A 16,858-nucleotide genomic window follows, 5' to 3' on the forward strand; every position below is an offset into this window, starting at 1 on the left:
TCCTCTTCATTTTTGATTGTTTAAATGTTGTTTAAGCTAATAACATCAAAATATACTTTCCTTCCTGACTAGTTAGTATTAGAACTTGAGAATAATCATACTGTTCAGGCAAGTTGTTGTGTAATCTAAAATTTAAGGATTTTCTCAATGCAAGAGCAATGGATGCTGGAGGCGGCTGCTGGAACTGAGGAAAAATTGCTAAAGATCTATGATAGTTTTCCAAAGCCTCCAGCAACAAGTAGAAAATACTTCTAAACACTTGATATCATGCATATGCATCATACCTCTATTTCTTTTAGTACATATACCTTCAAAACAGACATAAACCTACTAGTGTGCTATTGCTGGGCTAATTAGTTTTATGGAGAAGGAATGTATATAAACCCATGGACTGATATGGGTCAGTATTGCTTCTGCTACAAAACCAGTTAGATAGTTGATGGTGTGGGTGTTGGGGCTGTACCAGTCTGTACAGCCCATGTTAGCAGGGCTTGGAGAGGAGGGAAGGATTCACCCATGCGGTCTGGTTGCAGGACTGAGGCTTCTGACTTAATTTGTGGTAAAATATGCTTAAAACATGGTTAGTTCTCTTTGTTTTGCTTTCTTCCAATCTTGAAAAAACAGCGGAGATTGAAACGTTCACCAGTCTTTTTTTATATGAATTAAAGCTAAGAGGCAAAGATCAGGCAAAATAATAGGGCTGCATGTTTGAAGACAAATCCAACGGGTCTGGCATTAGAAAGTAAAGTGTCTAACTTCACTGAAGTATCTGTGAAGACATTACACTTTTACAACACATCTCTGATGTATTCAGTTTGGAGACATACTGTATTTACATTTTTTTCTTCACATTGTCTCTTGACTTTGAGATAACTGTTCTTTAAAAGAAGGTTAAAAACACCTTTTCTTAAAAGACTTCTTTGAATTACAGGCCCTTCTTCTTGTAATACCACGACAGACTTAAAAGTCTATTTTCAGCTGGTTTTGATTTTTACAAAGTTTCAGTGTGTGGACCTGAAAGCTGTTACAGCAGGCTTTTCTCTTTATTTTCTAATTTCAGGTAGAGATTGTTTATAGAAAAAGTATAAATGGTTAACTAAATTATTCTGGTTTAGAACAGGGACTTAAAATGTGAAGCTGTGGCCTATGTACTGCAGATGGCTCCCCTGGAAAGTCTATTGGGTGTCGCTGAAGAACTGCAGTTTTCACATGCTCAGCAGGGACTTGTCTAAAACTCCTGGGAACTCATGGTGCGAAGCATGCTGCAGCCTCAACAAGCCTGCTGGGCTATGTTAGGACATTCACACAAAGCTTGTATTCATCTTATGTTTTGATGTAACTTTGTTTGATCAGTTAAGTGTATTCAGGCAAACAAGCTGCACGTTAAAATAATCCTCTTTTAGAGCTGAGATTTCCTTGTACTTATGTTTGGGGGGAGGGAGAGAGAAAGTTTCTACTAACACAGTGGTTATTTTTAATTACGAAATTGTCTTGGCTTGAGATTTTTTTGGGATGAAGGATATTTCCCTTCCTGTTTGTAAGCAACTTACACTTTGCCTGGCAAGTTTAATCTTGCAGTTGGAGGTCAAGGACAGCTGGCAGAGTTTTCAAGTCATCTCAAGAACAGCAAAAAGTCAGGGCTATATATAAAGTGCTAAGCAATAAAAGAAATACAATTAAATGATCGCCTTGCCTTAAATTGTCTGTAAGTGAAATAATGCTTAATGATACTTAAAGAATTCTGAAACCTTATTCAAGCTTCATTAGGCTCTCTAATGGCTGGCAGCTGCTCATCATTTTCCCCCAAGCTTGTCAGTGTTATCTCTAGGTGGGTGGGTGAGTGAGAACAACCTGATTCCCCAAGATGGGCTACAGCCTCTTGTTCTTCACCTGCTCATAAACTCACTGAAAATTAGATCATGGGATGTTTACTGAGCCCTGGTAAAGTATAATGGAAATAGACAGGCCAGATTTGTCTCATGACATGATATAACATTATGCTGTTAATCAAGTCAGGCATGTACAGGGGGATTTTCTAGTGGCAGGGAGCCAAGATAGCAACCACTATGAGGCTGCCTCTTTCTGCTGCCCTGAGATGAGGCTCGCCTTAGGAAATGACTTTCCCAGCTCCTACGCTGCCACTGCAACTCCTTGCTGGTTCTCTTTTAAGAGAGAAAGGGCAGTATCAACTGTAACTTTTTAACTTTTAGTGGAGGACACTCTGGCCCATGCTTGCTTGTCTGTGTAGTCCAGAAATACTCTTTACTCGCTGAGCTATTCTAATTCCAATTCATATAATGTAGAAAAGCCTGAGCTACCTTTCCAGTATTTCTGCCAGGACTAGAAACAGTTTGGTTTACCAGCACTGAGTTGTGTACAGGCTGTTTCACTCTGCCCAGAGGCAGATATTTTGAATTATTAGCTAGGAGCAGAATAAATTAGCTGGGAACTCCAGGGTGCTGCTGCTAGAAGATTAGTTTTCAGATGACTTGGAAGCAGTCCATGCACTAGAGAGTAGGGCAACCAATTTTTTTTTTTGCTAGATATATGTGGGACGTGCTTCCTGTGGAATGTCACTTGACTACAGTGTGCTCCTTGGCATTATTACGTGACAGACAGAGGCATTATGCAGAGCAGGAACACATCCCTTCTCTAATTCCTGCTAGAGAGGGGAAAAATGCCTGGATTAAGCCGTGACCTGGTGCAAGTGTTCTAATTTGATAGCTTTTCTGTGGCAGCCATGTTGGGGATAGCTGTCAAGCCCGTGCTTGAAGTGGGGGTAGAAAATCCCGTGTCCTAGTGTAAGTCAAGATGAAATCACACTCTGACTCTTACAGGAGCATGGGTGTGACACCTGGATTTCAGGGCTGCCCCGGCTGAGACAAGGTTTTATATAGACATAAGCAGATACTTGACATATTTCTAAGGGAAAATTGAATTAGATGTAGTTTTGTGGGGTAGAGCAAAGCCTTGGTTTACTTCTGAAGAATTTCGCAAGTGTTTAAACTAGCCTGTGGGAGTGATTGAGTCCAGTTCCAGACAGATGCCTAATATGGGACCTGTCTTTCTTCCAGGCAGTTTGGCTGTCTCTATACTGTATTTTTTTGCATTTTGTGTCCACTGTGAATTTAGGTAGACTTCACAGTTGCACTTGAGACACAGCTGTGAGGTCAAATGACAGGAAATCAACAGGAAAAAAAACATTGTGAGATCTGGTACAAAATAATTCAAGGCTGCTTATTTTTTATTATTATTATTATTATTTTTAACTTTGCAGAGTCAGACTTCCCTTTGGACCAGATGCTGGATAAGTGCTTACCCATCACATAACAGGAAACATGTACTGTACTGGATGGCACATACAAAGCAGAATGATGGGCTTCTAGCTCCTCTGGCAAGTGTGCTCCAAAGTAGTATGTATTTCATGTAAAATGGAAGGTTTTTTTTGGTCGTTGATATTTGACCTTAATACAACATCAGGCTGCAAAGTGTTTTTTTCTTTAAGGCTATACCCACACAGATTTTCTGTGCCATTTTGAGTTCCATTAAAACATTTAGGCCTTTGGCAAGTTTTATGATGTCTGACGTAATGGCTGAAACATTACACCGGAATTTAGATGGCAAGGTGCCTGGATGGTAAAATTGTGCCACTTAAATTACCAGGAAGTCTCATAACTTGTTTGTCTTAAACCTTTCCTTTTGAAGGGAGGGAGGACTAACAAAATCTCACCAGGCACAGACAAACAGAATCTTCTTTAGCTTGGGTTGATACTGAAGTTTGTGAGAAATAGTACAGAGACTTTAGTTTCTGATTTCAATTGTCTCCTTTTTCTGCTCTTGTTTAGCCATATATTCTTATGCATGTAGTATGTGTCTATATTCTTGTTTTCTTAATTGGTTTTATAACTTATTTAATCCAGTGTTAGTATTGCTGCAGTGGTATTGAAAGTACCAAATAAATAGCTCAGAAGAAAAAGCTGCTTCTTACAAATTCTTCCTATAAATAATTGAAGAGGAACAGTGCTCACATTATTATTATTTTTTTTAATACCAATACAAGAAATGAAAAATGCATAAGAATTTAATGTCTGTACTGATTTATCAAGAGAGATGTTTAATGGAATATTGAGGAATTGTGTGCATAGATGTACACTTATGCATAAAAATCTGTGGCATGTTTGTTTTATATATTGATTATATTTCTAGACTGCTGCAAAACAAATAACAATGGGACTTTGTACAAATTATTATTGGATCCAATAATTATCTTTCATATCGTTTTCTGTAATTACTAGTTCAAAGATCTATACAGATCTAAGTATTAAGTCTCCTTAAGCTGAAATACTAAAAGAATACTCATGGCATAGATGGCTAACCTGTGAGATAAGAGAAATTCAACATGCATACTACTTTTCCCCAAAGCTCTTCCAATTTGAAACAGCAAAGCAAGGAAAAAAGTTCATAAAAGTGAACTGCATGGGAAGGAGGGAGGTCCTGAAGAGTAGGCTAAGAATGGTGGTGGAGAAAAATATTAGTTTAAGAATATCATAATGTACTGCAGTGATGCTGCCCTAAGTAGCTCAAGTGCTTTCCTGAATCAAGATTTGGATTTGAGGACTTGCAAAATACAAAGCTAGGGGAAGGGAAGGGTAAGTTTCCATATGGAAACATTTGTTGAGGGTAGGGGTACTGGCTGGCAAAAGGGACCCTAACAGGATACAGTTTCAAAGAGGACCCATATCAATAGTGGCTGAAAATTGTCGTCAGCATCTGATAGTTCTGTGATCCTCAAAGCGAAATTATCTAATGAACTTATTTAGGAAGACTTATGTAAGCAAGCAATATATTATAGATGGGGACAATAACATTCCTCAGAATCTTTCAAGGCACTGAGAGACTTCTGATTCCTCCAAAAGAGATTGGGCAAAACCTATACAGAAGCCATCTGTCAGTCCAAGGTCATTCACCTCTGTAATAAAACACTGCCTGATATAATCTGTCAGATGGTTTTATTGCTTGCGAAGCTGTTCTGTTTGGAACATTGTACTGCAGAAGCGTGAGTAAGAAGACATCAGCTTCCCTGGCACTGCATTTTAATTTCAATTGATGGGACTTTAATGAATCTGATATTAGCACCATCTTAGGCTTAACTTGAAAGCTCTACTAGCTGATTAGAAATTCATCCTGCCATCACTTATGTGCAGGAGTGCCTTTGTTAGCCAAGCAGTTTCTGAGGTGTTGAGTGCTCTTAGTAATCACAGAAGTGAGCAGGAGCTGACAGTGCTGAGCAGCCTGCAGGGAGACTTGGATGTTTCCCCCATGTGAACAAAACTATGAAAAGCAAAGAAATTAGATAGCGGTGTAATTATAGCATGTATTACAAATTAGACCTATATGTGAAACACTTAACAGGTTCTCAAAGGTGTTTTATGTATGCACATTTGGAGATCACATGGTATCTACGCCCTGAACCTTCAACGATATTAAAAGAGTTGGTGTTTGTGAACTGAGGGTAGTACGTAGCCTCTGATTACTCCTAGTCACAAAACTCAGTCAAGACTAAAAACATTCGGATCCTGAGCGTTCTGTTTATATTTTAAGAAATTGTGTACATTATCCCCACTCAGACCCTGCTTAATCCCATGGGCCCCGAATAGCAGGATGACAGATATAAATCAGGGTTTGCAGTGTGCATTTAACACCACTGCATGCCTTTTTGTTTTTAGGTCTATGCTATCTCTTACTCAATCTATGCAGTAAGACAGCCCTCTGAGACTCTTCCTCAAAGGACAATTCTTTTGTGAAGCCATTTATAGTGATTTTTATTGCCAGCCATGCCTTTCAGTTTGAATTTGTACCAGGTAAGTGTTGTAGGTGTGGTCGGTTCTGAAAATATCAGGGGAGGGAAGTCTGGTATCTACAGAACCCAGATAAAGAAAAATGAGTTTCCATGTGTGCTTCTTCGTGCCAGTTTACGCTATCACATTTTCTAGCACTTGAGTTATTACTCAGAGACCAACAGACCAAGGAAAGGACAGAGTCATCTAAAGTTGAGTTGTTTAACAACTTATCTTTAAACACTTCTACATCATGTTTTAGTTCTGTCTCTAGTCTCACTGCTAATGCTTAAGGATTACTTTAATTTGATTTGTGTGAATAACCCCTTGGCCTCACGGGTCTTCATTCAGAAACAAACACCATGAAAGTTGCTCTAAGTAACAGAATTACGTGAAGGAGACAACTTCTCTCTTTATTTGCATCGTACACGTTAAGCATATGCTAGTGTTACAGAAAGACACTATTTGAAATGCAGAGAGGATGATCTTTGAATACTCAGGAACTCAGGCACACCTGCACCTTTTTAAAGGTTAGTCCTGGCTATTTGGGGAGCTGGCTGCAGTGAAAATAGGGTTTTCCACCAACAACAATAGTGGGTTTCATATCCTAGGCCCTGTCCATCACATGTATGCAGAAGAAATAGAAGTACAGTTTTCTAATGTGTTAGTGTAAAAAATATAAAAAAAAAATAAATAAATTCAAAGCCTTTAGGTTTCTTGGGGCGAGTGACACTTTGTGCTGCTATAGAGCACTATACTGTCTTTATCCAGAATTCTGTTACAGATAAGTCTTTTAACTGCAGTGCTGGTGTAAGGGAACATAAATCCCAGGTTCTGTGTTATTTTTTAATTGCCTATGTCAGAACAGCAAAACTTCCACTGACTGCTGGAAACAGCCTCTGTAACTGCTCTTTTTTTAATTCAGAGCAGTTCTTGTAACTCTTCCATGAGAATGGTTCACCTACCAATGTAGTTATCATTCACAGTAGTTATACTCCTGGTACTTTGTGTTCAGTAGAAGAACATTGTGCCTTTTTATTGATTTCAATTGAGTTGCACCTGGGTATAATTAGTCCATGGACTGGAATAAAAAAAAAAAAAACTGTCCAGGTCTAAAGCATTTTTCCTTTGTTGAAGGTGATTAATTAAAAGTTGGGGTGAAAAGAAAACCTATGATGCCATGAATCCAGAATGACTTTCACCGAGGCTCTTAATTTCATGGGTGACTTATTTTTTTTCCAGTTGTACATGGAAAGGCTGATGCTGAAAGGTAAATGTCTCAATTTTCTCTGCCCCAGGGAGCTGTAGCAGAAGTTGTCTTCTACAAGTTTTTTTTTCTTACTAGAAAGGTCAGAAAGCGAGTACTGGTGATGAGAAATTCTCTAAAGCTGTTTATTCTCGTCTCTTCTAAACATTAACCATCATCTTACCCCCCTTGTTCCCAGGATTATCTTGAGGGATTTGTAAAAATGTGTGCTGGCATCACATACTGCGGTAACTGAAATAACATAGGAGCTCTAATGAAAGCTGTCTGGTCTCTACAGGTAACAAAGCCTGGAAAGTAATACTTTGGCTGAAATCCTTTAGACTTGCACAGGACTGATGCTTTAGAGGTGCATGGGGAGGAATGGCTGAGTTACTTCTCGGCATGAGTCACAACGGCTTATGTGGATCCTTGTGGTATTAAAACAAGCGGTGTTTGATGCTCACTGTGTTGGAAAAATGTAGCAAGCAATGTCTTGTCTTGGCATGGCCTGTGCTGAACAACAAAAGATAATTGTATTTTTGGTGAGCAATATACTCACCAAAACCAAAATGGGAGATTGTCACAGTTTGAATTTGGCTTCCACATATACAGGTGGGGGTGTCTACACAGGTGAGTTCCCCACGGTTTCTGCATGCTGCATCAAGTGCTGGATAAAGGGAGAGGTGAAGTTGTGCACGGTGCTGCAGAAATGCAGCGGGGTCACGCCGTGGAGCCAGCTTGATTCCAGCAAGGCCACTTACCTCCTGCTGCTGAAATGCCTCCTCGGGGTGCAGTCTGCGAAGGCTTTATTCTCACTATAGCTGAACTGAGGTGGCTGTGCACGCAGAGCTGTGCCAGAACCCGGCCCAGCTTGGTAGGTGTGTGCCCACCGAGTGCGTAACGCTCACGGTAACACAACCACAGCTGCGGCGGTGCTGGCAGACGTCAGTGAGGATCACTAGGAGGCTCTCACAGCCTTCTTCCCCCACCTCTCACCGTACACAAACCAGCCGTGCGCCTGCACCCCGAGGCGGAGCTGCCTGCCGGCGGCCGCCCGCTGGGGGTGTGAGGGGGCGGCCTCCGAGCGGGGCTCCCTCGCTTCTGCAGGGCCCCGGGGCGGGGCCCGAGGAAGTGACTTCAGCCGGCAGCACGGCTGGGCACGGCACGGCTCGGCTCGGAGCATGGCAGCGGCGGCGGCGCGCTCCCTGCTAGCGGCGGGGCGGGCGGGCGGCGGGCGGCGGTGCCGGACCCGGACCCTGCCTGTGGCGGCGGCCGCTCCCTACTGCACCGTGGCCCGGCAGCAGCGGCGGCCGCCGCCCGACATGCGGAGCTACCTGTGGTCGCGATACAGGGAGGCCAAGCGGGTCACCAAGGGTGAGCGGGGACGGGGGGACCCGCTGCTGGGAGAAGGGACCCTGTGGGGACGGGTGTCGCTGTCGCTGTCCGCCCCGGGAGGGTTTCCATGCGTGGGTCACCGCGGTGTGTGGTACGGCGCCGCGCTGCCCGGAGGCGGCTGCGGATTTTGGGGGTTTCTTCCCCCAGCGAGACGGTTTCCCGTAGTGAGGAGAGAGCAGGTCCGGGGAGCCGTCCCCGTGAGGTGCCTGCTGCCACGGGGTGTCATCCAGGGAAGTGAGCGGGCTGTAGCTGGCCCCTGGTTTCAATTTATTTTGCCTGTGCTTCTACTAAAATACCGTGAAACGCTTGAAGCCGGGGTAGAGCAGTACCACTGCGTGTGGCTGTGGGCACTGGTTCTGGAGGTGCAGATGCAGTGAGGAAGCCCAGCTCTCCAGCAGAAAGCAAAGGCTGCGCAGAGATGTGTGAGTTACGCGGAAACGTTTGCAGAACTGGGACCTAAAACCCACTGCTCCGTGACCAAAAGCGGCTGCCGCTTGGCGGCTGTTTGATAGGCCGTGGAAGCCACCATACGAAGACGAAATGTTTTAGCTTGTTGCTTCTGCCCTTGTTCTGATGGGGAAGAGCATTACCGAGGTGCTTGCATGTCGCCAGCAGAAAGAGGTAGGCTGTGTATCAGCAGCATCAGGCAGCAGCGCCTGTCCTGTGCTGGCAGTGCTCATCTGTATGTCGCTTTAGCCTTGCGTGTTTTGCCCTTTAAAAAAAGGAAACAAACGAACAAAAGCGTATTGTATCATAACACAACCCGACAAGCATGAGTCTTCATTGCGCTGGGGGCAAACAACATTTGCAGACATAAAAGAGGGGCAACGTTTCACAGGTGGAATAGGATGTGGTGTTACAGGTGTCAGGCAGATGCTGTAGACTTTGGATGGTGGAATAAGGGAAAGGAAGAGAAGAGAGAATGCCTTTTATTTTGAATCTTTTTTTCTTTTCCTGTTTTTGGAATTTTTTCCAAACCACACCCAATAATACTTAAGAACCGAGGTTAGAGCATAGGGTAATATTAAGAGAAAACAAGGCAGTCAGTGGGTGTGGGTTAGGGAAAGATGAGGCAAGAGCTTCTAGAATCATGCAGAATATTTTATTACCTCCTAAATTCCCAAGTGGCTTCAAGTATCTGACATTTTGTTTTATTACGATGTTAAGATGATAAACCTGTCCTGATTTTTGACCCAGGGTTTATAGCTGCTGGGGACGTTGTCTGCTGGCCAGAACGTCTAATAGCTGCAACGTGTTTATACTGTCCGTTTTCAGGCAGTTGCTAGTCAAGGTTTTTTATGTGAAATATCTTTGCTTGAAACATGTCAACTCAACAGGCTCCACAGCTGACATTTGAAAAAAATATTTATAATAACTGTGAAGTAGAAACGGTTGTTGTAACATGGCTTTGGAAGTTCACTTAACTAAGATTGTGACTTCAAGCTAATTAAATGATTCATGGCCCCTTTTATAGAATAAGAGTACTTGCCTTAATAGTAGCATGTCAAATTCCCTTTGATTAATTTTGTTGTCTCAACTGAGCATAACATTCATCTGCTGCATTATTGTAAGTGACTGGAGATGGTAGGAGGTAATGTTTTTGTTGAGGCTTATTTTGTTAAATCCCCCCAAATGATTATTTATGAAATACAGAGCTTTTCATGTCAGCTTAAGCATGGCAAATTCCTGGGATCTTGTTAGTGAAAGAGATGCTGAACTTTAAGTGAAACTTGGAATTAAACCCCGTGAAATTGTCTGAAAAAATCAGGTGTGTCTGAAAGTTGAGTGGTTTCGGATTACCGATTTATTGGGCATCTGTATACGTTCCTTAGAGTATTGTATCTGCCTGTCAGCTGTGCAGCGATCTAAGGCATTGCTTTTATAAAAGAAATGTTTTCCTTTCTGTGAATTGGCCTGAGTTTTGAAATGCAGCATTATTTTTCTAACAGATCTGGAGTACCCGCAGCTACCTGCCTTGTTGAGATGGTTTCCTCCCATGGTGGAGCATGTAGCGTATCTGTCCTCAGAGCAGCAGGTGTTGAAATAAGCTCAAGTACCTCCTTCTAGACATATACATAGAAAGTAACTAAACAAGGCATGTCCCCCTTTAAAATTGCCCTTCCAAGAACAGATTTATGATGAGAGTGCCCTTTTTTTCCATTACTAACAAAGGCTGGATTATAAAGATAGTATTCAGGAAGGAAAGGAAGGAGAACTTACTCATAGTTTATCCGTCAGCCTCCTGAAGTTGCTCTTCCAAATTGTCTAAACAAGAAATAAAAACAGCCTTAATACTGACGTTGGTGTTGATCCTGCAGTTACGGCTGTATGTAAACGGTCTTAGTTTCTCAGTATCCTTTTGATACTCCAAAGATAAGTAATAAAAATATATTAATGGAGTTAACAAAAATTACATGTATTGATTCTGGAATTCCTTGTGAAGCATGGTACCGAAATGAACCTGAATGTTCGAGGAACGTACGCTTCAAATAAAAGCTGTGAATCAATGAGACTAATTAGGGGCAGCGTTCTCAATAGCATCATATTGCTAAAGGTTAGCTGGTATATTAGTGTGAATCAGTTTGATAATTTCCATCTTCATTTATCTATGAAATTAGAAAATTAGAAATTAGAAATTGCTAATGGATTTTTATTTAAACTACAAGGTTGGTATAACTATTTTTTTTCCTCTCCTCTGTTCCCAGAGTTAGTTCCTTCAATTATGAGTAACATGCTGAACCCGGATGCTATTTTTTCAAACAACGAAATGAGCCTGTCAGACATTGAAATCTATGGCTTTGATTACGACTACACATTGGTCTTTTATTCTAAACATCTGCACACGCTGATCTTCAATGCTGCTCGAGATCTTCTTATTAATGAGCATCGGGTAAGTGAAAGTATTGGAACTACAGTAAATTTATGAATAAAGAGGATAATGGGTCACTCCTAGCTGAGGGAGACATAACTCATCTTGTCATGCCTCAGTCCTAGCTTGGCTCCTTTGTAACACATTTTGAACAACAGCTACAGATGAACCCCAGAAGTCCTGGTTTATTCTCAGCTACAGTTTTGAGCAGAGGAGAAGCTGGCAACAGTTAGGGAACAGGGTTTATATGTTTATTTATTTATTTAACATAGTGGTGGCAATAGGGTTTTGTTTTTGGTTTTTACCTGATTTTCAATTCTAGTAGTCACCCTAATGATATAAGAAGCTTGAAAGCTGTTTTTACTGTTTTATGCGTTGATGTAAGCTCACTGATTAATTTTCATGTGGAATATTTTAGCCCGACTCTTACGAAGTCTGTGATTGTGCTGTGTGTCTGCGAGGCGCTCTGTATGATTCCATCCGTTCAGCTGAGTTACCTAAAGGGGCAGAGCGTGCAGTGACACTGTAATCAGAGGCTGGATCCAAGAGAGATCAAAATAAGTGTTTAGCGCAGCAGTCCCCTAAGAGGGAGCGCTGATCTGCTGTCTGGCCGAGCAGCGCGTTTGTATTGGTGAGCAGTCAACATCCAGGCAGCTTGGAGCTGGTTTGGGGATGGCAGAAGGTACTGCGTGTCAGGAAGCAAGAAGGGAGGTAGATGATTTTGAAGGTTGTGGGGAAAACGGAAGGTTTGCAGGGAAAAAGACTGAAGAAAGTGTGGACTGGAGAAAGTAAAGGTAATTGCAGTATAGGAAGTGCATGAAAATAAAAGACATTAAAACATGGACTAGTTTAATTAATAAAACTGTTTGTATATTTTATGAAACCTAAATGTGAATGTGTGGTGTTATTCTACTTTCAAGTTTTAATCCAAAGGTTAGGAGCTATATATAAACATCTATAAATATCTGGAAGAACAAACAAAGCTTCATGGGCTCTACAGGCATACACAACTTGATCCCCCTAAAATTTTGGCACGTCTTGGTAGCAATTTCTGTAGAATGCATAAATGTATTTTATAAAAGCTACTTGGTTCTTGCAGGAACCTTTACGGTAGCAGTGGGAAGACAATAATGTAAACATGGCTCAGTCTTTACTATTTGAATGGATGCAGATAGTAAGACCTTTACAGTTCTTGCTTCAATAAGAATCTCTTGAGCTGTAGTGAATGAAGCTACAATTGCTTTCTGAGACAGCTTGCTGAAGTATATCATCTCTTGAAGTTTGAGGGGCAACAGTTTTTCTTAATACCAACTTCTGGAGCTGGTTAGTGGTTTTCTTGACGTTAATGTTAGCAAAAACCTTCTGGATAGCAGTGTCCACTATGACAGTTACAGTCAGTCTGAAAGATGACCAATTTTGGTCATGGCAGTTTAAGGTAATTCATCAGAAATTGCAAAATACCTTGTGGGAAGCAAGGAATTTTTGAAGTGTGTCCAAGAGAAGAAACATCAATTTAATGGTAATTTCAGAGGTGGCAGCAGGTGTTGAATGTAAACTCTTGGTCTTGGATTTGTGTCTTTCCTAACATATGGGCCTTGCCTTGTGCCGCCTTCTCCGGATTGCTGTTTCAGTATGTATCACTCTACCGAGAGTGGTGGTGGGGGCTAAGCAAACAGTGCAATTTTAATCATTATTTTGTTTGGCTTGGAAGGCAGCTTTGATTTGTGTGCCAGGATAGGCTCAATCTTCTTCTCATATGTACTGGCATGCATGCAAAAAGACAGCTTACCATGAGAATAAATTAAAATAGGAAAGTCAAGTATGCAGGAATTTGAAAAAGTCAAAACTAATTTTTCCTGTTCATACCTGGTTTGGCCACTTTGAGCATGTGCAGTACATTGTAGACTTGAATTGAACACATTCTGGACCCTCCCCTGATGTTTTCCCATGTTCCCTGGCCAAATCTACACATCCTCACAAACTGTCTTTAGGTTTGCAGTGCTGTTCTTTGTTCAAGTCAGGAGCCTCACCCAACGTTCTTTGGAACCCATAGTAGGGATGACAGTTGAGAAGTTGACAGAAGGTCTGTTTTCTTTAAATACGGATGCCTGTGCTTGGTACAAGCATGATCTGCAGCAATTGCAGAGCAAGTCCTTTTCAGCATAGATGCAAGCTTTGTGGAAAATGTAGGATTTCTTTATTTTTACAAGTAGCTAGAGCCTCTATTGTGAGGCTGCCTAATATACCTAGCCTCTGTCCCCCAGGCTTGTAAGATAGCCATGTACCTATGGAGACTTGTACGAAAGGTGGAGGATATTCCTAGAGATGCATCAAGTTCTGAGAACAATGCAGATGGTTAATCAAAGAAGTGGAGTAGACGATCTTTCAGGGTCCCTTCCAATCCCTAATATTCTGTGTTTCCAAGTCTCTGAGAATGGCAGCTTTCCCAGAGCAATTCCTCCTTCTCAGACGGTCCGTTGCTCTTACAGTTCCTTGCCTTTGCCCTTGGTGGTGCTATCTTCAGGAGGTCTCTGGTTCTTAGGTACCCTTAGGCGGCACTTGCAGGAGGCCAGCAGCGCCTTCCAAGGATGCTGTGCGTTGCCAGGCCCGGTTCCAGAGCTGGCAGACATTGTCTGCTGCCAGGCTTTTAGGAGACTTTTGCTGTCAGCCTTTTCCCCAGTTGGGCCAGGTCACCTCTGTGGCTGCTCCCGTTCCCAACAGTTTCCCATTCCCATGATGACTTCTCATCCCCCAAATGACTTCTCATCCCCAAGTCTCCCTTGGGGACCGGCCACCCGCAGCCGTTCCCCATCAAGAGCAGACATCCCCAGAACAATTTGCGGCGCGGGCAGCAGGAGAGGGCTGCATTCAATCCCGCCCCACTGACCGATGCAGGAATAAGTGCAGGCAGAGGCTTTGCAGGGTGGAAAAGTCAATTTAATACTGGGGTAATTGTGGCTGCTACCCCCAGCCCGTCCCCAGGTGAGGCCCTGCTCAGTCTTGGGGCCTGGCCCGCCGGCCTGCGTGGTCACCGGACCCCGGTTCCTCCAGCTGGACCCTTCGCAGCCAGAGTAAGTCCCCGAGGTTGTCATCCTCCGGGGACCGTGGCAGTCCGCGCCCCGAGTGCCCCGAGTGCCATGAAAAGCTTCGGGCAAGTTGTCGTGCCATGGGGGGGCTGCGCTCCCTGCGCCTGGGCGAGACGCTGCGGGACCGATAGCTGGAGGGGCTCCTCTGCCGCTGCTGCCGCCGCCCCAGCCCCACATTGCGCTCCAATCTTCTGCGGGGCCGGCGGGACGAGGCGTCGCGCTGGGCGGGCGGCACCAGGCGCACGATGGCTATGATGAGCCCGCGGCACATTGGGCAGCTGACCCTTTCGGCGGCCCAGACATGGATGCACTCCAGGCAGAAGGAGTGCCTGCAGGGGTTGATGCAAGCCGGGCTGGACATCCGGCCCAGGCAGATGGGGCACGTCTCGTCCCCGGGGGCCTCCTCTGGCTGCTCCTGCTGTGGCCGGTTCATGGTGCCTGCAGCCGCCCCGGCGTGGAGATGGTCGTCCCCTGTGGGAGGCTGCCCTGGTGCCAGGCGCTTATCAGCAGCCTGCGGTCCTCAGCACCTCCCTTGCTGGTCACCGGCAGGACCTCGATGCCTTCTCTCGTGTCGCTGGCTGGACCTCGACGCGTCGCGTGCCACCAGCAGGACTACTACAGATAGAACCAGGAAGAAAATATTCTATCAGCAAATATACATTAGCTTTCTAGGTTCAACCAAGTTGTCTATAGTACTGTAGCAGTAAATATTCTTCGTATGGATTACAAACATTGCTATTAGAATGGCAAATATGCTGATGATAGGTTATGCTTCACAAGAGTACACTTAGGACAGATGAGATACATATATGTATAAGTATTTGATAACATTACCGAAGGACTTGGATGGATCGTGCGCAACAAAAAGGGCTTCGCGTGTGCTTCCTGCAACACCTCCGCCTCTCGCCTTCCAGCAATGGGACCTCGAGCAATCGAGTACCAAGAGCCGGACTGGACGCAGGCGCGACGCTCAGGGCACTTATGGCCAGCCACCTTTTGTGACGCCGTAGGGTGACAGTGACTCTGTGGCGGCATCACAAGGGTCTCGGGGTGCCCCTGATGGCAGCACTGACAGAGGTCACCTGACTGTTGTGAGAAACTGCTGACGTGAGATGGCTGCTCCACGCTGACAGGAGCGATGTCTGCCAGGCTGGGCTCCAGGCCAGGAGGTCGGCCTGCGGCCTGGGAACTGCCCCTGGGAGCCAGGGATGTCCTGGAATTATCCCCCACCTACCCAGCGCTGTTAATAAAGAATACCTGCTTTCTAATTCTCCAAAACGAGTCTTGGAAAGTTACTTTGCTTTTGGCGTTCCCCCATTGATAAGGACACAAGAAGAAACTGAGGAACAACTTCTCACCTGGGAAGGTGGAAATTGGCCAGAGACAGTGGGAACGTGCAGGAGAAATCTCGGGTTGTTTAGAGAAAATCAGGAATCGTGCTGTGGAGGGGCTGCGCTCCCTGCGCCTGGGCGAGACGCTGCGGGACCGGTAGCTGGAGGGGCTCCTCTGCCGCTGCACAACAGCCCCAAGCAGCGCTACAGGCTGGGAGCTGAGTGGCTGGAAAGCTGCCTGGCAGAGAAGGACCTGGGAGTACTGGTTGATAGTCGGCTGAACATGAGCCAGCAGCGTGCTCAGGTGGCCGAGAAGGCCAGCAGCATCCTCGCTTGGATCAGACCCAGTGTGGCCAGCAGAACTAGGGAAGTGACTGTCCCCCTGTACTCGGGTCTGGTGAGGCCGCACCTGGAGTGTTGTGTGCAGTCTTAGGCCCCTCACTACAGGAAGGACATCGAGGCCCTGGAGCATGTCCAAAGCTGGTGAGGGGTCTGGAGAACAAGTCTTACAAGGGTTGGCTGAGGGAGCTGGGATTGTTCAGCCTGCAGAAGAGGAGGCTCGGGGGCAACCTTATCGCTCTCTACAGGTACCTTAAAGGAGGCTGTAGCGAGGTGGGGGTTGGTCTATTCTCGCACATGCCTGGTGACAGGATGAGGGGGAATGGGCTAAAGTTGTGCCAGGGGAGGTTTAGGTTGGATATTAGGAAGAACTTCTTTACTGAAAGGGTTGTTAGGCATTGGAATGGGCTGCCCAGGGAAGTGGTTGAGTCACCATCCCTGGAGATCTTTAAAGGACGTTTAGATGTAGAGCTTAGTGATATGGTTTAGTGGAGGACTTGTTAGTGTTAGGTCAGAGGTTGGACTAGGTGATCGTGCAGATCTCTTCTAACCTAAATGACTTTGTGATTCTTTGTTTTTACTTCATAACTATAAGCATAAAGCAGGATCCTTAATCATTTATCTTTTATCCTTATCTTTTAAATCAAACAAAAAGCCCAGTACCCTTCCTGCTCCTCCCAAAAACAAAACCTTCTGAAATACCCAAACCACACAAGCAAAGAAAAAGAAAACCGTATAAATTCTTTTGCACCAAA

The 16,858-nt window shown here is 44.4% G+C and overlaps 1 protein-coding gene across 1 annotated transcript in view; it reads left to right on the forward strand.

The window, feature by feature from the left end:
* Positions 1 to 6,957: 6,957 nt before the first annotated feature.
* NT5DC3 (5'-nucleotidase domain containing 3) overlaps positions 6,958 to 16,858 on the forward strand; it is a 30,853-nt gene continuing 20,952 nt past the window's right edge. The window contains exons 1-2 of the mRNA XM_040560536.1: positions 6,958 to 8,457; positions 11,184 to 11,368. Coding sequence (XP_040416470.1) covers positions 8,265 to 8,457; positions 11,184 to 11,368 — 378 coding nt within the window. The 5' untranslated portion in view covers positions 6,958 to 8,264. The remainder of the gene's footprint in view (positions 8,458 to 11,183; positions 11,369 to 16,858) is intronic.

This window comes from Cygnus olor, chromosome 1 (assembly GCF_009769625.2).
Source record: "Cygnus olor isolate bCygOlo1 chromosome 1, bCygOlo1.pri.v2, whole genome shotgun sequence".
In the NCBI taxonomy this organism is placed as follows: domain Eukaryota; kingdom Metazoa; phylum Chordata; class Aves; order Anseriformes; family Anatidae; genus Cygnus; species Cygnus olor.